We start from the raw sequence: 22,337 nt of genomic DNA on the forward strand, positions 1-22,337 counted from the left end.
GTAGGGAATCACTGGTGGGTCCAGCTTGTCGTACATAAGTAATGTAGGGAATCACTGGTGGGTCCAGCTTGTCGTACATAAGTAATGTAGGGAATCACTGGTGGGTCCAGCTTGTCGTACATAAGTAATGTAGGTAATCACTGGTGGGTCCAGCTTGTCGTACATAAGTAATGTAGTAGCTGTAGGGAATCACTGGTGGGTCCAGCTTGTCGTACATAAGTAATGTAGGGAATCACTGGTGGGTCCAGCTTGTCGTACATAAGTAATGTAGGGAATCACTGGTGGGTCCAGCTTGTCGTACATAAGTAATGTAGTAGCTGTAGGGAATCACTGGTGGGTCCAGCTTGTCGTACATAAGTAATGTAGGGAATCACTGGTGGGTCCAGCTTGTCGTACATAAGTAATGTAGAGAATCACTGGTGGGTCCAGCTTGTCATACATAAGTAATGTAGAGAATCACTGGTGGGTCCAGCCAGCTTGTCGTACATAAGTAATGTAGGGAATCACTGGTGGGTCCAGCTTGTCATACATAAGTAATGTAGGGAATCACTGGTGGGTCCAGCTTGTCGTACATAAGTAATGTAGGGAATCACTGGTGGGTCCAGCTTGTCCTACATAAGTAATGTAGGGAATCACTGGTGAGTCCAGCTTGTCGTACATAAGTAATGTAGTAGCTGTAGGGAATCACTGGTGGGTCCAGCTTGTCGTACATATGTAATGTAGGGAATCACTGGTGGGTCCAGCTTGTCGTACATAAGTAATGTAGAGAATCACTGGTGGGTCCAGCTTGTCATACATAAGTAATGTAGAGAATCACTGGTGGGTCCAGCCAGCTTGTCGTACATAAGTAATGTAGGGAATCACTGGTGGGTCCAGCTTGTCGTACATAAGTAATGTAGTAGCTGTAGGGAATCACTGGTGGGTCCAGCTTGTCGTACATAAGTAATGTAGGGAATCACTGGTGGGTCCAGCTTGTCGTACATAAGTAATGTAGAGAATCACTGGTGGGTCCAGCTTGTCGTACATAAGTAATGTAGGGAATCACTGGTGGGTCCAGCTTGTCGTACATAAGTAATGTAGTAGCTGTAGGGAATCACTGGTGGGTCCAGCTTGTCGTACATAAGTAATGTAGGGAATCACTGGTGGGTCCAGCTTGTCGTACATAAGTAATGTAGTAGCTGTAGGGAATTACTGGTGGGTCCAGCTTGTCGTACATAAGTAATGTAGGGAATCACTGGTGGGTCCAGCTTGTCGTACATAAGTAATGTAGTAGCTGTAGGGAATCACTGGTGGGTCCAGCTTGTCGTACATAAGTAATGTAGTAGCTGTAGAGAATCACTGGTGGGTCCAGCTTGTCGTACATAAGTAATGTAGGGAATCACTGGTGGGTCCAGCTTGTCGTACATAAGTAATGTAGGGAATCACTGGTGGGTCCAGCTTGTCGTACATAAGTAATGTAGGGAATCACTGGTGGGTCCAGCTTGTCGTACATAAGTAATGTAGGTAATCACTGGTGGGTCCAGCTTGTCGTACATAAGTAATGTAGTAGCTGTAGGGAATCACTGGTGGGTCCAGCTTGTCGTACATACGTAATGTAGGGAATCACTGGTGGGTCCAGCTTGTCGTACATAAGTAATGTAGGGAATCACTGGTGGGTCCAGCTTGTCGTACATAAGTAATGTAGTAGCTGTAGGGAATCACTGGTGGGTCCAGCTTGTCGTACATAAGTAATGTAGGGAATCACTGGTGGGTCCAGCTTGTCGTACATAAGTAATGTAGAGAATCACTGGTGGGTCCAGCTTGTCATACATAAGTAATGTAGAGAATCACTGGTGGGTCCAGCCAGCTTGTCGTACATAAGTAATGTAGGGAATCACTGGTGGGTCCAGCTTGTCATACATAAGTAATGTAGGGAATCACTGGTGGGTCCAGCTTGTCGTACATAAGTAATGTAGGGAATCACTGGTGGGTCCAGCTTGTCCTACATAAGTAATGTAGGGAATCACTGGTGAGTCCAGCTTGTCGTACATAAGTAATGTAGTAGCTGTAGGGAATCACTGGTGGGTCCAGCTTGTCGTACATATGTAATGTAGGGAATCACTGGTGGGTCCAGCTTGTCGTACATAAGTAATGTAGAGAATCACTGGTGGGTCCAGCTTGTCATACATAAGTAATGTAGAGAATCACTGGTGGGTCCAGCCAGCTTGTCGTACATAAGTAATGTAGGGAATCACTGGTGGGTCCAGCTTGTCGTACATAAGTAATGTAGTAGCTGTAGGGAATCACTGGTGGGTCCAGCTTGTCGTACATAAGTAATGTAGGGAATCACTGGTGGGTCCAGCTTGTCGTACATAAGTAATGTAGAGAATCACTGGTGGGTCCAGCTTGTCGTACATAAGTAATGTAGGGAATCACTGGTGGGTCCAGCTTGTCGTACATAAGTAATGTAGGGAATCACTGGTGGGTCCAGCTTGTCGTACATAAGTAATGTAGAGAATCACTGGTGGGTCCAGCTTGTCGTACATAAGTAATGTAGGGAATCACTGGTGGGTCCAGCTTGTCGTACATAAGTAATGTAGAGAATCACTGGTGGGTCCAGCTTGTCATACATAAGTAATGTAGAGAATCACTGGTGGGTCCAGCCAGCTTGTCGTACATAAGTAATGTAGGGAATCACTGGTGGGTCCAGCTTGTCGTACATAAGTAATGTAGAGAATCACTGGTGGGTCCAGCTTGTCATACATAAGTAATGTAGAGAATCACTGGTGGGTCCAGCCAGCTTGTCGTACATAAGTAATCTAGGGAATCACTGGTGGGTCCAGCCAGCTTGTCGTACATAAGTAATGTAGGGAATCACTGGTGGGTCCAGCTTGTCGTACATAAGTACTGTAGTTGCTGTAGGAATCACTGGTGGTGGAAATATCAGACCTCTCTTCCATTCTAGGATGGGCAGATTTACTGCGGTTTGGTGACCTGTCCGGAGCTGGTGTGCTCCTCTCCTCTCACCGTGCCGGACTCGTGCTGTCCAGTGTGCCGAGGTAAGAGGCCTGTATATGATTGATAAGAAACATCACACAAAAGGTGCGTACACACATACAGATTTTTCTGTCTGATCTATTTGTTGGGAACAAAACCTGGAAATGTATGAGAGCATATGACAATCAAAAATTTCCACCCAAATGCAGGAAAACAGAAAAAATATCTGCTTTGATAAATGTGTTATATCAGAATGATTAAACAATTTGTCTGATCACTGTCTGTTTTCAAGTGTTTGGGAACAATTAGTTGATTGCCAGTTGCTCCCATACATTTCCAGGTTTTTGTTCCCACCAGATAGATCACACAGATAAATCTGTACGTGTGTACACACCTTAAAGGTGTGTACACGCTTCAATTTGCTTTAGATTAGATTTGGCATTAGATATTTGCATTCAATTTAGCATTAGATCTGTACTTTTGCATTCGATATCAATTTTGATATCAAATTCGATTTACATTCAAGGTACAGTGTACACATTCGATTTACTGGATCGAATTCGATATTTCCTTGGCTGCACAGTCTATTTTTCTTTTCGATATAGAGAAAACGGGTCCGCGCATCGAATCGAAAGCATCTTAAAAACCATTCAATTTCGATTTGATTTTGCTTCTATCAGCAAAATCGAATCCAAAACCTGTCAAAATCGAAGCGTGTGCACACCCCTATAGAGTCTGATTCTGAGACGCACAAGCCTGATTCCATACCGCAAGTATCATTGACATGAATCAGTAGGTAAACTCTAACACCGTATACACAGCACTGTACCGACTGATTTGACACTAAGGAGGCAGCACTATAGTTGTACATCAGTGCGAGTGAGTAAACCACCAGTTTATCTCTGTAACCGGCGCATTATATCCGATGTTTTACAGATGGATCCTATGAGCGGTCGCTGGAAGAGGAGCCCCTGCAGTTAAACAGAGGTGTTGTACGTGGCCTTACATTTCCTACTTGTTTAGATTCTGATCGTACATGTAATGTGTTCCCCAGATGATAGATCTGCGCTGTGTAGTGTATGGTGGTTAGGGAAGCCAATCCCGGGGCATTTTTTCAATCCCGGGATTCGGGATTGAAAAATGCTCAATCCCGGGATTCCCGGGATCCCGGGATTGGCTTCCCTAAAAAAAAAAAATGCCCCGCATGGTTACTTACAGTCACAGGGCGGCCAGGAGCCCGGTGGGTGGCTGGTCATGCTGACGTTGCCGGGAGCTAGGTGGGTGGGCGGGGTTATCGGGAGCCGGGCAGGATGGGTAAGCGAGTTCTCCAGGAGGTGGGTGGGCGGGGTTTCGGAGAGCCGTGCAGGATGCGGCCAGGACAATGTAGGTATTAGGCTGTCTGTGCACCTTTGTGGCCTGCGCAGCGTGACCTAAGACCTCGTCACGCTGCGCAGGGTCGCAGTGCCGCGTACATGGGAAGCCGGGCAGTGTCTGAGCGATGCTCAGACGCTACCCGGCATTAGACTGCGCATGCGCAGTCTAGTCCCGAAATCCCGGGATTGGAAACGCCAATCCCGGGATTGAAATCCCGGTGTTTTGGGGGCCAAATCCCGGGATCCCGCCGATCCCGATCCCGGGATTGGCCACCCTAATGGTGGTGCATGCATCTAGTACAACTAGGAAGAGCTTTTATAATTGTAGGCACTGAGACAAAAATATGTTACATTCTTCTGACCGTAGGGATAGGAGGAGGAGATCAGGGAATAAATCATCGTGAAGCAGTGCTCCTCACAGTGACCATAGGAAAAGCTCAGTGACAAGTACTCATTACATTGTGAAGCAGTGCTCCTCACAGTGACCATGGGAGGAGCTCAGTGACAAGTACTCATTACATTGTGAAGCAGTGCTCCTCACAGTGACCATAGGAGCTCAGTGACGAGTGCTTATTACATTGTGAAACAGTGCTCCTGACAGTGGCCATAGGAGGAGAAGCTCAGTGACAACTTCTCATTACATTGTGAAGCAGTGCTCCTCACAGTGACCATAGGAAAAGCTTAGGGACAAGTACTCATTACATTGTGAAGCAGTGCTCCTCACAGTGACCATGGGAGGAGTTTAGTGACAAGTACTCATTACATTGTGAAGCAGTGCTCCTCACAGTGACCATAGGAGCTCAGTGACGAGTGCTTATTACATTGTGAAACAGTGCTCCTCACAGTGGCCATAGGAGGAAAAGCTCAGTGACAACTTCTCATTACATTGTGAATCAGTGCTCCTCACAGTGACCATGGGAGGAGCTCAGTGACGAGTGCTTATTACATTGTGAAGCAGTGCTCCTAACAGTGAGCATAGGAGGAGGAGCTCAGTGACTCTTGATCATTAAATATCACTGGTTTCTAGTGACTGGGTAGGCTGCACTTTTAGTGATGTCACTGGTTCCTAGTGACTGTATAGGCTGAACTCTCACTGACCATAGGAGGAGCTCAGTGATGAGTGTTGATTAAATTGTAAAGCAGTGCTTCTCACAGTGACCAAAGGAGGAGTTCAGTGACGAGTGCTCATTACATTGTGAAGCAGTGCTCCTCTCAATGACAATAAGAGGTGCTCAGTGGGCTGCTCATTACATTGTGAAGCAGTGCTCTTCACAGTGACCATAGGAATGTGGAGCTCAGTGACTTGATCATTAAATGTCACTGGTTTCTAGTGACTGGATAGGCTACACTTTCAGTGATGTCACTCGTTCCTTGTGACTGTGTAGGCTGCATTCTCAGTGATGTCACAATGGTTCCTAGTGAGTGGATAGGTCACACTCTCAGTGATGTCACTGGTTCCTAGTGACTGTATAGCCTGCACTCCCAGTGATGTCACTGGTTCCTAGTGAGTGGATAGGTCACACTCTCAGTGATGTCACTGGTTCCTAGTTACTGTATAGCCTGCACTCTCAGTGATGTCACTGGCCCCTAGTGACTGGAAGGACCACTCTTGTGAGTACTGGTTCAACCCCCAAAATGGCCGCCACCACATCTCTACAATAAGCAACAAGTGCCTTTTATTAACTATGGGAATAAAGGGTCTAGAAACAGAGTGAAGGATAATATCCCGGGGTTACAGACATTCTGATAACTCAGGGCTACATCTCACACGTGTAGAGTCCACTTTATGGATTTCCTGGTGTTTTCTGGAACATTCCACATTGCACACGCATACATAGGAACTTCTTATTTACAATAAAAATGTGGCAAATAATACTTCAACCTTTAAATACCATAAAAATTCTTACCCGTTTTTATATATCTACTGGAATATACACAGATGACATCACCCCCGTCCTCGGCCATCTGTGATATTACATCATGTACACAGGGAGAAGAATGAGCCTTTCATGGGAGACGGAGAAGCGGCCTCTGTAGAGCTGTGCGTGTGTTACAGGCGGCAGCATCACCTTCCCCCACGGGAATAGCTCATCCCCTAGTGGTCAACGGGTATTGGCAACAAAAAGATCGACATGTTGGTTGACACAGGCAAATGTCGATATGCACTACGTCGTTGTGGAAAAGGTCGACACACAAAAATGTCCACGTGCATTTTTTTTCATGGTTTTTGTGGCAAGGTCAACACATGTTGACATGGACCCCCGATCAGTGTAGAGTGCCATGTTTTGGGCCTTTTCCATTCTCAATTGTAGTCCACATGGATCGTAATGTATGAAAAAGTCCCCAAAAATTATCAAAATTTGCAAAAAAACTCTTGTCGACCTTTTAATGCTTCAACCTGGACACTGATGACCTAACAACCGTAACCATGGTGAATGGCACCTGCGGGCTTCATACGCCATCTTCTCTGCATTGTAATGCCGTCTTCTCTCTTCCACACAGAGACACTCACACGAGCAATGTCTCAGCGACCTGCTGAATAAGAAATCGCTGGGGGCAACGGAATCCACCGCCATCAGCTCCGCCCTGGGGTTCAACCCACGCAGCTTCAAACAGAAGGGAGGCGGCGGCGGGACGACCGTGAAAATACTCATGAAAGAAAAGCACAAAAAGGGTGAGATTATAATAATATAATAGCTACATGGTGATGTCGGTTACACACAGTAATAATGGCTCCAGACGTAGGTCGCTGAAATCTGCATTTCGGAGGTTACACTGCAAACTATGCTCTGATGCATCCCCCCACCCCCATATGTCAGTGCAGCCGACACGGATGAGGGCACAAGCGATAACGGTAGCCCCACAGCGGCCTGCACAATGTACAGAGGCAATATCTAGTCACAGTATGACGTAGGGTTGACTGGTGATTGGGGGAATAGACCAAACTAATCCATCCAGACCCTTCTTCAGACTTGCCCCTGTGCCCCACCTCGTGTGACCAGATGACAATATGGGGGCTGATTTGATGCAGCGGAAGTCACCGCACACTTAGGTGGAGTCTGTATGAGACTGAGTGTGACCTGAAGATTCTCTCCCCCTCCCCCAGCCTGTATATATAACGGGAAGACGTATTCCCACGGAGAGGTCTGGCATCCGGTGTTCCGAGCCTTCGGCCCTATCCCATGTATTTTGTGCACGTGTAAGGATGGGAACCAGGACTGTCAGCGAGTGACCTGTCCGGAGGAATATCCGTGCGACAATCCGGAGAAGGTGGAAGGGAAGTGCTGCAAGATCTGCCAGGGTGAGGACTCTTCCTGACGTGTAGAATTAATGCCAATGTCAGTAAATGAATGTTTTTATATCTGGGGCTTATTACCGCAGTGCGACTAGCAGTTAGTTTTGTCTTGTGCAAGTCTTATCCTACAAACCAGTATGTCACCTAGGGGGAGGTGTATCAGACATTGGACAGGGATAAAGTGCCATCCAATCAGCCCCAACTGCCATGTTTAACTAAACTTGTAACATGACAGTTTGGAGCTGATTGGCTTGTGCTTTCTCTCTCCACTCCAGCTAAGTGCGTCTGCAATCATCCCCCAGAAGGCTGCACAGGTAGCTGTAATGTGGGCGTTCCATCCCGTGCGCGGTGCAGGCTGTTAGGATACCTGCCTTGTATAGTGCACATGTGTGTGTCCTGCTCATTCGCCGTACAACCCGTGTCTCATCCCACCCCTCTCGTTGTGTCCCCTGCAGAGGACAGAGTGAAACCCACCACTGAGGTCACCACCACCAGGTGCCTTAAAAACCCCAACAAGATCCTGGTCTACATGTTCATGTCGCAGAGCACGGGGAGCCAGAAGGAGAGCGTGCGCAAGATCGCCATCGAGAAGGAAGCGTCAGAGGACGTGGAGATCTATGTCTGGAAAATGGTGAAAGGTGAGTCCACTCCTGACCTCTGTCCCTAGACGTGGTATCATCCACTCGTAGCGTTGTCCTTAGTAAGTGGCCCCCTGAGGGTTCTCCAACCAAGTGCTCACTGGGGGGCGCTAGTAAGAGCATTGTCATTTCAGGAATAAACACAATCAGATGTGCCGGGTTGATGATTAGTAAATAACTCCTCTTGGAGAGAGATAAAGGGGAGCTGTCATTTATCTAGCACAGTCTTTACACTAAGGGGTATATTCAATTAAAGTCAGATCCGTTCTGACATGCATTTGTCAGGAATGGATCCGACAATACCTATTTAATTGTGGGGCCAAATCTGACTGCTGGGACCGGGTGAGCTGCAGCAGCGGGAGGACAGCGCCAGGTGAGCAGCGGGAGGATGTGCCGGACGAGCAGTAGGAGCACGGTACCGGATGAGCAGCGGGAGGACGGCACCGGGTGAGCAGCGGGACCGCTTCTGTTGCTGCTCACCCAGCGCTGTCTTTGCCTCATCTCCGCAGTCCGACTTTTTTTAAACTCGGATTGAGATTGTTGGCAAAAACCCTGTTTGTCCACATTTCCCAGAAAAGCGCGCAGGTTCTCACCACGTGGTTTCTGACCTGTCAGATCATTCCGACCTGTCGGAAAAAAAAATCTTAATAATTGATTACAGTAGGTCGAATCATGGAGTCCACTAAAATACGACAGGAACTGCCTTCTGCCGGCAAACGGCAGTTTCCGACTGTAATTGAATACTGCCCCCCTAGAGGTGTGACACATTCCCCACCTAAGTTTTCACCCACTTGTTGCTGCATTACAGTCTATGCCCCCCCCCCTCCCCCAAGCAGGCATCGGCGTCGCCCATAAAACGCTGGGCAATCCCCTGCACCGGCCCGGTGTCCGCTCCCTTCCTTCCCCTACCCGCGCAAACTCCTCGCTGAAGGCGTTCATACAGAGGGTTTGCACACGCGCAAATACTGGCATGCACATTCACACAGCCCCCACCATCGGAACAGGGGAGAATTCGTCCCATTCCCAGTCATCCTGAAACAGGCCCTTTGTGTGATTGTTCCCCCATTGCCGTCCTGTAGTCATGTTCTCTCTGGTGTTCCCTACAGGGATATTTCATTTAATCCAGATCAAGAAGGTGGCGAAACAGGACTTCAGGCAAGAGTCGGAGCACTTCCGGCTGGTGACCAGAACCAGTGAAGGTAACTCAGAATTTGCATATGGGGCTCATTCACAAATGTAGGAAAGTGAAAATCGCAGAGCAAATCCTGAGTAAAGGCCTTCCAAAGCTCGCCTTCATTCTATTCATCATACCGGGTGGGAGTTCATGTGTCTGCTACCGCGGAGCGCCCAGGGATCGGATCTCATTACCTTGGCGGGCTCCTGTATAACAGTAGGGCCAGACGTAATGGGCACAGTCCGGGTACCAGCTCTCTCACAGATCATGTAGATGGATATGATGCGAGCAAAACAGCCGCTTCCGGCCGGGCCGCTAACGTCATCTGCCCCCCAGCAGGCATAAACACGCCTACGTTTTCCCGGGCACTTCCTGCATCTCGTTGGGCGTGCCCACTGTTTTTTGGGGCATGTCCATTAAACGACCAGGATCCACCCCCACACGCCCACTCCCTGTAAATCACACTGCGATCGGCTTGCAAATAGACATATTTGGAGAATCCGATCACAGCCGGGCCTTGCACATGCCCATTGCGGCCAATGCAAATGCGCAGTAGCCCAAACATCGGCCAGCATCCGAATTCAGACCTGGCCAAATGGTTCTGAATCGGGCCCAAAATGCAACCAGTCAGAGACCCCCGCTGAGCGGCTGCTGGCAGAGGCACTGTGGAGAGCTGAAAAAGCAGTCCCTTACCTTCTGTGTAGACTCTGATGGCTGTGGGTAGGAGCAATATAATGGGGTGCTGCTCCATAGACCACTTTGTTCTTAAAACATAAATGCTGTCTGGTGATGTGCAGGGGTGCGCACCCTGCCATGGGAGGTGCTGTGGGCCCCTGCATCGGAGGTGGCATTCTGCAGAGCATCCCCAGTATTACGAGGCAGATTGCAGAGTATTTAGCCAGTTTGACGGAAGGTCAGTTTTTCACACATTCTCCCTGTCCCATTGTTAATCCACCACGAACTGATTGCTGATGGGCGGTTTAGGCCGCAGCTTGTGAGAAGGGGGCTGTTAGTTGCTGCTGCGAGGGGTGATTATACCTGCGGGTTACCAAATATGGAGGGCCCAAACTGTAGTCGTTATCTCCATAGCCCCCAGTCCTTTGTCACAATGACGCTCTGCATCTGGAATGTTTATCGCCCTGCGGTGGGAACAGACCTCCCAAGTGTGGAGATTCCCATGTCCCCCGGACTTTCCTACCACATTTATTAGTCTCCTTGCCGTTATTTTCCTTGTGCCCTTTCATAGATAAATATATATCTAGTTCCATACGCAAGTAACACTTGTGAACTGAGTTGGGCGGTCAGATATTTGTCACCGTTTAACCCGTGAAATGCTGGAAATCAGTCCGGTATCTCTTGTGCTGTGTCTGCAGATCCGCTCTGCGTACATTTATGTTTGCGGTTTACAGAGAGATGCGTGGACAATATCGGAGACTTGCGTTTGGGACATATGGACGCCTGGGGAGTTCCCGTAAGGCAGGCATGTCCAAACTGTGGCCCTCCAGCTGTTACGAAACTACACATCCCAGCATGCCTTGCCATAGTTGTAACATTCCCTAATAACAAAACTGTGGCAAGGCATGATGGGACTTGTAGTTTCACAACAGCTGGAGGACCATAGTTTGGACATCTCTGCCGTAGGGGGTCAAAGGCAGGATCATAGTGACAATGGCTCATCGTGGTGGCCTTTGCCTCACGCAGCGATTGATTTCTGCTGTCACTGAAGGAATCGGCCCGGGCTGTAGAACTGAGGACTCTGCGCTATTCGTCGCGCCATGAACAGCAGAGCTGTGAGTGCAGCAGCTGATTGGCCGCGGCGCATCTACAATCTGTTGCGCAGAAGGCTCGGGTCACATGGTATTTAGTGATTGGGGCAACTGGGGTGTCACAAAAGGAACCTGTTCCCAATGCTGTTGATAGAGTAGACTTAGAACCGTGGTTGGGCTGCGAAGGTTTGTGACACGCCACGGACAGAGGACACCTATCCTGCATCTCGGAGCGCACAGCGCGGGGATGTTTGCGATTTTGAAATGACATCATTCGTGCGGCCGCGCTCTGATTTACGGCGGGTAACCACAGCCGTCTTCGCTGAGCTTTATTAGTCCCTTATGAAGTACAAGGAAGTCTGGACTAAGTGCGGAGCAGTCTCTGCTGGCTCCCATAAATCAGACTCTGTTTTTTACTGGAGCTCTCGCTACACGGAGTGAGAATTTCATGACACGACTTGTAAAAGTTTAGCAGCCAAAAAAAGTCATAAAAAAAAAAAAAAGATGCGGACGGGTCTGTGCCAGGGCTGGCGCGACGGGAGCTGCCAAGTCACATAACGGGGTGAGAAAGCAGAGTGCTTGTCTTAGATCGCACACGGGATTATATGAACTGGATAATAATAAATACTCTCAGCGCAGCCGTGCGTTATAGAAGTATAATGCCACTGGTTCCAACTGTGGATTCCTTATCATAGGGAATAGGAGCGATCAGAGTGGAGGGGCTCCGACAACCGCAGAGGGGAGGGTCTCCGACAACCGCAGAGTGGGATCCAAACTGTGACTTATCCTGATGTTTATTTGCCAACTGACTGCGGGGCCAATTCAGATCCATTTGTAGGGGTCCGAATTCGGGCCGGTTTCCGATGGTGGCGGACCGCGCATGCGCATATCTCGCACTCGCCGAGGCGTCCGAAAGGATAGGGCGATCCCCTGGGAACGCAGGCGCTAGACTGACTTTTATTTACAAAGGGTAGAAAATGATTGTATGGTCGGAGACCAGGTCAGACATAGAAGAAAAGTCAGTGACTATGTCCTGCCGCAGTGCGCTTCAGACCTTCAGATGCTGAGATGGACATTTGTGCATTTGTTATGGGGGGGGGGGGGATTTACTAAAGCTTGGTGAGAAATAAATTATTAACCAATCCGCTCCAACTATAACTGTTGTTTCTGAAACACACACTAAGAGAGAGAATGCAGGTGCACTGTTCAAACATTTACTAATTACAATTGTAATTATATTTTGCAATTGATTATACATTTAAATAGAGTGTTTTACATAATCTTGGCCGAGGTTATGGCCTTAATCACCATGTTCAGGTAACTCATAATATGTCCCCGTTATACCCATGGTTCATGATATCCTGCATTGTAGTAACCCCAGTTATACATTATGCCACATTGTAGTGCCCTCTATTCACGCTATGCCACATTGTAGTAACCCCAGTTATACATTATGCCACATTGTAGTGCCCTCTATTCACACTATGCCACATTGTAGTAACCCCAGTTATACATTATGCCACATTGTAGTGCCCTCTATTCACGCTATGCCACATTGTAGTAACCCCAGTTATACATTATGCCACATTGTAGTGCCCTCTGTTCACACTATGCCACATTGTAGTAACCCCAGTTATACATTATGCCACATTGTAGTGCCCTCTATTCACACTATGCCACATTGTAGTAACCCCAGTTATACATTATGCCACATTGTAGTGCCCTCTATTCACACTATGCCACATTGTAGTAACCCCAGTTATACATTATGCCACATTGTAGTGCCCTCTATTCACACTATGCCACATTGTAGTAACCCCAGTTATACATTATGCCACATTGTAGTGCCCTCTATTCACACTATGCCACTTTACAGTGCCCGAGTTCATATGGTTTAACGTACAGTCCATATTATTCCACATTACCATGCCCAGTTAAGATTACGCCACATCACTGTGCCCTTTACCAGTATAACATCCACCACACACTGAAAATAGAAGGTCACCCTAAGCTGGGCAGTGGGTCACACCCAATTGCTTAGCACACAATTCAGAGAACTCGGTAGACAACTTTAAGATCTGGGTCTGGTGCCCCCTAAGCTTCTGGGCCCCATAGCAAAGACCCCTTTGTGCTGCCTAAGGGCTGGTGCACATACGCACCAATGATAGCCGCCAGCACTAGCTAGCTTCTGATTGGCTGATTGCAGATTCCCCTCTTAAGCCGATAGGCCTATCTTCATGTGTTCATCGTCCATATTTGATTTTTGAGGGGGATTTTGCAAATGTTAAACCGTTTTTTCCCCGTGCTTATGGTTGAGTGTATGTGGGTGGAGTTAAGCAGCGTTGGATGCATCATGTGACATGTCCGACTCAGCTTACTGGCTGTTTATACATGCAGCATTATGTAGCTTGATTTCTGTACACGTGCCCCACCACCAGTCCTTTCCTCTGTCATTAGTTATAGCAGATAAACCTCCAAAACCTCACGGTAGCCTGCAACGCGCAGCCTATTACATTTACCCCTCCTGCCTTGGTGTTCTCCTGATCCAGAAAGGGCTGCACTCCGAAAATGAGGCCATAGACATGTTTTGCTTTTGCACCCTATGCCCAGACCTGCAATCATGTGACTTTCTTTCTTCTCCATGGTCAGGTCAGTGGAACATCTTCAGACCCCAACCTCCTGATCTGAACATGACCGAGATCACAGAGATACAGACTGAGGCATTGTAGCGGGAACAGAAACCTCCACCAACGCCAGACGAAATGTTGCTGCCAAAAGATTACCCAATGTGACATGCCAGGCTCTCAGACCCCAGAGAGAATGAAGCTGAAGCGCAACAAGATGGCTTCCTCCCTGACACTGGGCCACTTTACCAGAGACCAAAGGGGACTGCAGTCCGCCAAACTACCCTGGGAGTAAGAGGACGATGTTACTGGAAATCGCTCGTGCCCTCTCCAGATATTCCTCCTCCGGTGGGAGGGGGGGAAACTTTGCTTCTATTGACTTCCTGCTGAGCTGGAATTGGGATATAAATATTTATACATAATACAAATTGTGCTCATCGTAACGTGTCTCCATGCAGAATACACAGCAGGTTCCAGCTGCGGGACCCTGACCGCGCACATCCCAGAGATGCCATTTCCTTATGGCGCACAACTAAATTGACCTACTAATGTCTTAGCCACACCGCCATGCCATTGTAAATAAGGTGACATTACCGTCTCTCACTTATTGCAGAATTCTGAATCCAAGAACGTGCGTTGGATTTCCATCGGTCCACTCCATAATATAATATAATGGATCCTTCTCTCCTGCCATTGGCTCATCACAGATTAAATACGTTCTCCAAACATATTCCCCGTTGGTCCCTCATCCTTAAAATATAAAACATTGGTGCAGGATATATTGGTTCTCTTATGCTTTTATATAGCATCAAAGCGATTATATCGTGTTGTTGATGACATATACTGTGGCAATGTCACAGGTTCGGGGTCTGTGTTATCTCCAGTAGCGGACCACCAGTCAGCGTGGGGAAACTCCTGTGATTGGCTGATGGTGCAGAGGGGCGCCGGGTTGCCCTCAGATCATTTCACTGTGGCCGTTCCTAGTGTGCGGATGGGACTTTCTTTATGGGTTTTGATCTTTTTGTTCCCCACCTCCGAGACCAGATTGGATTAAAGAATACATCTTATCTTATGTCCAATATAGATAGATGGGGGTGGGGCATGGGGGGCTCAAGGCCTTGAATCATGCACTTATGAACCCCCTGTTATTATGTAGGGTGGGCGTGTAGACAGGGGGATGCCCTTCTCCTGGTGACCAAATATATAGATATTTTACACCGATCACTGATTTACATTGTGGAGTAAACTTTATAAGAAATATGTTGGTTTTCAGAGAGTTACCAAGCCATGAGATCCTGCGTATACAATGCCCGTTCTGACATCCATGCAATAATTAAAAAACGATAAAAGTTCTCTATAAATGCTGCACTTCAATGTAGCGCCCAGCGAGTATCCCCAACGCTTACGATGACCAGTGATTGTGTCTGGAACCCTGACACCTGGGGATAAAAGTAATGCTAGTGTGTTCTTCATTGCTATATGGTGTTCTCTAGCAGTGTGTGTCCCTAGCTCAGATGTATACATGTACCAGACATTACCTACTGCATTATACTGGTGGGAATGGGGGACTTCCTGATGGATAGGCACCTGTTCCTGCAGGTGAGTCTAGCCAGATACGTTGACGATAGCATCGACTGCTGAGCTGGATTTCCATTCTCTTTGAAAACAAAAACTGTGCCCAGTCGACCTTAACAAAAGCAAATCTATTTATTTTGATATATATTTCTGTCTGAAAAGATCTAATTAAAATATTTTCTGAATTATTTTTTTTCTTGTTTATAAATGTTGTGTTTGTCTAAAGGATTTATAATAAAGTAACTATTAATCTATTCTAATTGCAAGATAGTGTTTTTTTTTTCCTACCGTACATGATGTTTTTACCATTAGATAAGAGCACATAACGTTTTGTAGAGAATTGGAGAGTCTGAGAGGGATAGAATTCCAGAGGTAAGGAGCAGCAAGTGCAAAATAGAGAGAGATAAGGTCAGCGATGTGTTTAGTATAGGAATGGGTGAAGGATTTGAAAGTGATTGTGGGGTTCAGTAGGGGAATCAGAGCCAGTGTCGGGCCTGTAGGAGAGTGGAGGTAAAAGTAGTAGATTTGGAGAGGAAGATGATCCGGACAGCAGCATTGAGGATAGATTAGAATAGAGAGAGTTGTTTGTCAGGTAGGCCAGATTACAGTAGTCCAGGGGTCCTCAAACTATTTTTCTCTGGGACCCCAACAAATGATAAAAATAATTACAAGACCCCAGCAAGTTACCGCAGGTGGTCATCGCATCACATGTGTAGTCAGCAGACAGCACATACATGGCAGCAATGTGGGGGCACAGAGTGATGGGAGGAGTCTAAAATAACAGACAATTCAACAGATTTTTCAGACTCCTTGAATCACTGATTGAGATTAGAAAAGTCATCAGCCTGATGGTCAGCAACATGGAGTCGCGACCCCATGCTGAGAAGGTCGGCACCCACTTTGGGGTCAGGACTCACAGTTTGAGAACCGCTGCAGTAGTCTAATCTGGAGATGATCAGGTAGTGGATGAGGGTTTTAGTAGCATCCTGGGTGAGATAGGGTCTTATTCTGGAAATATTTTTGGGTTGGAAATGGCAGGACTGGGAGGTGCTGAATGTGTTATTTAAAGGAAGGGGGAACTTCTGTAGTGTAGTGGTGCCATCAATAGATAGTGAGTATGGGAGGTGAGGTTATATACGGGAGCAGGGGTTAAAGTGTGTGTAGGGGGGGGACTGCGTGGAACAGAGTTCCAATACCTGTAATGGTGAGGTAGAACTAGTTCAAACTCCACCTTGGCCATGGACAGTAATTCTAACAGAAGCATTTTAGTTTGAAAGGGGGAGGGGGGGTGCAAATATTCCTACCATTGGCCCTGGCTCTGCCTAATAGGAGAGAGTGTGTGTGTGTGGGGGAATTAGGTGGTAAGTTCCCCCACCTCTCCAAGACCACTATAAGCCCTGTTCGTAAGGGTGGGAAGATGAACAGCTCAGTCTTAAGCAGCCCATACACGCTGCGATGCGGGCTGTACGTTATGTGCTTTGAGGTGCACGCTCCCGCGGCACCTCATCGCACAGTACAAAAAGTATGTCCTTGCACATACTTTTTGTACTTAGTTTTCATCACATTGCATCGCATTGCATGCCCAACGCATGCATAGGCAATGCAATGTGATGCGTGCTTGTTAAGCACGGAACGCATGCCCGTATCGGGCAGCATTAGACATGTTAAGTTTAAGAAAGTACTGGGACATCCAGGAGGAAATAACAGAGAACAATAACATATAACAATTCAATAAACTATCCAATAAAAGTCAATTATCAGTGAAGTAATAGGGTTGGCCAAACTAGGGGCTTTTACAGGGGAGATGATGTAATCAGACATGTGGTATAAAACTGAGGTTCCGGAGTCTCAGGTTTCCATCTAGACATCACTACGCCATGAAAATAGTCCCTGAGTTCTCCAAGTCTACAAGGAGTTGCCTTCAACGCAATTCACATGGGACCTGGCGGCTTAATCGCTCGGAATCTGGATGGTAAGTCAAAAAAAGTCTACGTCAACCCCATATGGTCAACACGAATATAGTCGAAAGGTCAATGTGGCTATAGTTGACACATAAAAGGTCGCCAAGTGTTTGTTTTTTTACTTTTTGGTACCATCTGGCCTTCAACTGGGAACCGTAGTGTCCTCAAGTACAGTGTGCAGCAGTACATTAATTGGGAGTCTATGAGCACAGGTGTCAACATCGATGCCAGAAACTTGAAAAACTCATGTCAACCATTTCATATGTCGACCTTTTCTATGATGAACTTGTGCATGTAGACGTTTTGAAGTTAATGTAGACATTAGACGTATAACCTAATTAACCGTGCCCCACTCGCTACATACATCACGCGTCACATGGCGTATTCAAACACATCTGTAGGTAAGGTAAAGCCATTAACCGCTGCAGTATAGTACATACAGCAGTAATATAACATAATGAACATTCATATAATATTTTAGCACTATGCGGATAATCTACTATGATGTTGCGCACATTACAGCTCTCAGAGGGACTCATTTTGCATTTGGTACGGTACAGACGTATATACTTACATGTATCCTCCTTTCGTGCTAAACTATGTAGCGCAGGGCTTGACAAATTTATTTAAAATCTAGGAGCCAGGATGAAAATTTAGGAGCCAGATAAAAAAATAAGACGAACAGTGCGTGCCGAAGGCGTGCACCCAAAATTTGCAAGTGCCATAATGCCCATTACATGCCAGGGGTTGCATGCTGGAAGCCATGCAGCAATAAGCGGTGGCACTGGTGGTGTTCAACAGTGCCCCGGACAAGTGGAGGTGCGGCTGCAGGGCTGGGGGAAAGACCTGCATCCCAATGGGGGACTTTTGGCAGGTGGCGGAGGGGGCTAAGCCTGACAAGAGGGGGAGACAGGGGTCAGGCACTGCGGGCCGCTGGTGTGACAGGAGGGGAAGACTGTGCCCGGGTGCGCTGCCACTGGTGTGACAGGAGGGGGAGGTGGGGATCGGGCATCACGCTGCCACTGCTGACAGGAGGGGTAGGCAGGGGTCAGGGAATGCGGGCCACTGTGTTCACCCTAGGATTTTTTTTAGGGCAGGGTGCTGACACACACACCCCCCCCCCCCCCCCATCATCACCAAGCAGGGCACATTATTCAAACACACACACACACCCGTTTGCTGGAAGCAGAGGGTAATTACATCCTACAGTTAAATTGAAGACCTATGGGCACACAGACATATATGTTATCATATATAATGGGCCGCTTGAATTGGGCTCACTCACCAAGATAGGAGACCGTCTCTCGCCACGAGTCCTCACTGCTGTGGAAAGGCTCCCCTCTCAGTAGATGCATGCAGTGATAGAGCGGGCCACCTGTAACACCAGCCGCCCACCCGCGAACAGAATGTCCCCTGCTGCGCACCTCCACACTGTGGTGGCGGCCATCGTCCTGCCCCAGCACACATTGCGCATGATGTAATGAGCGGCGTCTTGAGATCCTGGGCAGCCGCTCATTACACACGCATAGGGGGAGGAGCTGCCTGCATTCACATGGAGCAGGCAGCTCCATGTGAATCTGGCCGGTGGGTCTAAATCGGAAAGGCTTCTGCAGCAGCAGCTTTCAGCGCCTTGGTTGCTGAGCTGCATGTCAGCACGAAAGGGGGCAGCGGAGGAGCAGGGCGTGTTTAGAAGTTTAAAATCCGGGCAGGGCACTGCGCCCTGCATAGAAAGCTTAGCGTGAACACCAGGGCGGCACGTGTGACAGTCACAGGAGGGGGGAGATGGGTCAGGCACTGCGGGAGACTGTGCCCGGCTGCTCTGACAGGAGGGGGAGGCAGGGGATCGGGCACAGCGCTGCCGCTGCTCTGACAGGAGGGGGAGACGGAGGTCAGGCACTGCGGGCGCTGGTGTGACAGGAGGAGGGAGGAACGGGGTCGGGCGCCGCTGATATGACCAGATTCTGCTTCCACCCTCACTGCAAAATAAATCTGGTCGCCAGGAAGCAGAATCTGGTCGCCATGGCGACCTGGCCCCCGGGTTTTGTCGAGCCCTGATGTAGCGCCAGGCATCTTTTTGGAGACTTTTTCTGTTAAATAACATGTTATTTGCAAAAAAAATGCACAAACAGCTTCTGCTGAATAAAATGATATGCAGCATGCCTATATTTAGTATGTGACTGCAGCTGTATCTGTATTGCTACATTACAGCGTCATTACATTTCTTATGCTGACGCATTATGTATAACGCTACAAGTATTGACTGGAGCATAGATGTACGTGGACATATCTGTGTATCTGTGTATTGATACTATAAGAATAACAAATCCTGGACCAGCTACGGCTATAACTAGGGTGACGCCGCGTCCATCACATAATAGAATTTCTACGTTATGGAAAGAACTTAGAAAACAGATCACTGTTTACTAGACTCAGCACAAAACCCTCTTTAACCAAGGCCTGAAAATACTTCCTCGCAGACTAATCATCCCGCTGATTTTTTAAGGGAACCAATATACCATCCAGGCCTAATAAATTCCTCTTACATGAAAACAGATGGGTCCAGCCCACACCAGTCGCATGCATGCGTTTCATTACCCCTGGCCAGCTCGCCCCACATGCGAGACAGAGGGAGAGTTGTAGGCTTGTGTTACCTGCAACAAGGAACAAGTCTCCGGTGCCAGTAAAAGCCACAAACACAGGTCCTCCGCAGAGTCTCCGCCTGACCATGAGGTTCAACAAGTCAAATAGTTCTGGGCAGCTTCAATAATAAACATCTATTTCCCAGTTCGGAGAGGTTAGAATTGGAACAAGAAAACAAGATGGTTCAATCACCAATTAGCCAAGGAGAAAAACCCAATGGTCAGCTTCTTTTATGCCTTAGTTTTGTGGGTGGCATATGTCTGGGGTAACAAGGCCTGACCCCAGGGCATAAGACCCCCTAGAACCACGCTACAGAAGTCTTCCACCCAGGGAGGGTGGAGCCAGTGGAGCACAAGCTCCGGGTGCCGAAGGGGTGCAGGGGGGGGGGGGGGCGGTACGCACCACAAATGACTGACGCTGTGCCTGCCTGACTGTGCTGACCTGCGCCTGCCCACCCGTCCGGCTGAGCCTGCAGCCGCCCGCAACCCGACATCTTCCCAGGCTGTCAGTGCCTCAGGCACGCGCACCTCCTAAAAGACCGAGCACTAGTATGTGTGGCTGCAGCTGTGTCTAGAGATGGGCAAAACGGGTCACTAACGAGAGCTGGGATCCAGCAGATCAGTCCGTGAAAAGATCAGAATCTTTTACACGGATCATCGTCTCACTTTGAAAAAAGGGGTAATTTGATAATAACGAAGCATCATTTGTTTTACAGTCATCATTTTTTTGCCATTTTTTTTTTTACTTTTTTTTTTTTTAAACAGTGAGCTGAACAAATAAGAACATACATGACCGAGTAAAACACTGATCGATGGCTGGTTGCAGAATCGCCATCGATGGCATCTGCACCGATGGCCATCCCTAGCAGCAGCAGCCTTGTTATTCTTTCTTTTACTTGCAGTCACATCACTGTACTCAGTCTCCAGAGTTAGTACATCTCAGCTGCCACAGGTGGCAGTGCTGAGCTCAGGCAAATGCATTGTAATGAAAAATGATCACCTTTTTGGGATCGGCGGCTCCCTCAGTCTTTTATGGGATTCGTTCAAAAGACCCGCTTTGTTCGCAAATGACCCATCTCTAGCTGTGTCAGACTGGCAGTGACTGTGCTCCCCAAAGTTGCCACCCTGGCCCCTGCTGACCCCCTTGGCCAATGTTCCACCTGCTGCCCTGCCCTAGCAGGGCCCTCCTACTCAGCCTAGAGCATGCAACCACTGGTATGGAGCATGGAACCCCTGGCAAACATTGAAACCCCTATGTAACCCATAGCATGTAGGTAAGCAGGACTTATGTGGCATAATATGTGATAGGCATTATGGTGTGTAGTAGGCATTATGTTGTGTGGTATAATTAGTACTGGACATTACGGTGGGTGGCATGATGTGTTATGGGCATTACGGTGGGTGGCGTTATGTGTAATGGGCATTACGGTGGGTGGGTTAGGGTCACCATGGCTCCTAGCTGCACCGCTGCTTCCACCTATATCAGCCACCTTTTTCCTATAGACAGAGACACTGTCACCTGTACTGAGATGCTGCTAGGTCCTTATACACGTATCAGGTGAAGGCACGAGTATAGGTTGGACTAGACGAGATACAAACACACTTAAATCCTGAGTGAATCATATGAAACAGTCTTGCATACAAGACAAAGACAGGGGTAGTGGCAGGGCCCAGAATAAGGATAGAACTTGGCAGGCAGCTGATGCAAAGGACTGAAGACCAGACTGACAGGATACCAGTAAGAACAGGACCCAGGCTCAGGAGCTAAACACACAGTGGTATTACTACTAAGAGTGCAGGGGCTGCAGCTGCTGTGGTGTAATTTGTATAAGGGACATTTGCCTGGCATTACATGTGATGGGGCTCTGCCAGGAATAAAATCCAAAGGGGGCTTTGCCTGGTGTAAAGTGTAACGGGACTATGCCTGGCGTAATGTGTATTAGGGGACTCTGCCTGGCGTAACATTTATAAGGGGGATCTGCCTGGTGTAATGTGTGTAAGGGAGATCTGCCTGGTTTAATGTGTGTAAGGGGGCTCTGCTTGGTGTAACGTGTATAAGTGGGCTCTGTCTGACATAATGTGTATAAGGGGGTTCTGCGTAGCATAATGGGGGAAATTTACCAATATGAAAAACCTAGTTTTTCGTATTGGTATTTTCCCTACGACTGCATACGACTGTTTAAGTCGTATGCAAAGTCGTGTTCCGGAGGATCAGTTACAAAGCAGTCATATACGACTGCTTTGTAACCCTCCGATGGTGTAATGATTCGTATTAGCGGCCGTATATACGGCTGCTAATACGAATTATTTCTAGCA

General features: G+C 47.8%; 1 protein-coding gene across 2 annotated transcripts in view; it reads left to right on the forward strand.

Annotated features, from left to right (window-relative positions):
- CHRDL2 (chordin like 2) overlaps nucleotides 1-15,641 on the forward strand; it is a 113,168-nt gene extending 97,527 nt beyond the window's left edge. For both annotated transcript variants that reach the window (XM_083170506.1, XM_083170507.1), the window contains exons 5-11: nucleotides 2,945-3,038; nucleotides 3,913-3,968; nucleotides 6,852-7,023; nucleotides 7,456-7,650; nucleotides 8,100-8,282; nucleotides 9,389-9,481; nucleotides 13,872-15,641. In XM_083170506.1, the coding sequence (XP_083026632.1) occupies nucleotides 2,945-3,038; nucleotides 3,913-3,968; nucleotides 6,852-7,023; nucleotides 7,456-7,650; nucleotides 8,100-8,282; nucleotides 9,389-9,481; nucleotides 13,872-13,951 (873 nt within the window). In that variant the 3' untranslated portion in view covers nucleotides 13,952-15,641. The remainder of the gene's footprint in view (nucleotides 1-2,944; nucleotides 3,039-3,912; nucleotides 3,969-6,851; nucleotides 7,024-7,455; nucleotides 7,651-8,099; nucleotides 8,283-9,388; nucleotides 9,482-13,871) is intronic.
- The last annotated feature ends 6,696 nt before the right edge of the window (nucleotides 15,642-22,337 follow it).

This window comes from Crinia signifera, chromosome 2, assembly GCF_055691185.1.
Source record: "Crinia signifera chromosome 2, ASM5569118v1, whole genome shotgun sequence".
In the NCBI taxonomy this organism is placed as follows: Eukaryota; Metazoa; Chordata; class Amphibia; order Anura; family Myobatrachidae; genus Crinia; species Crinia signifera.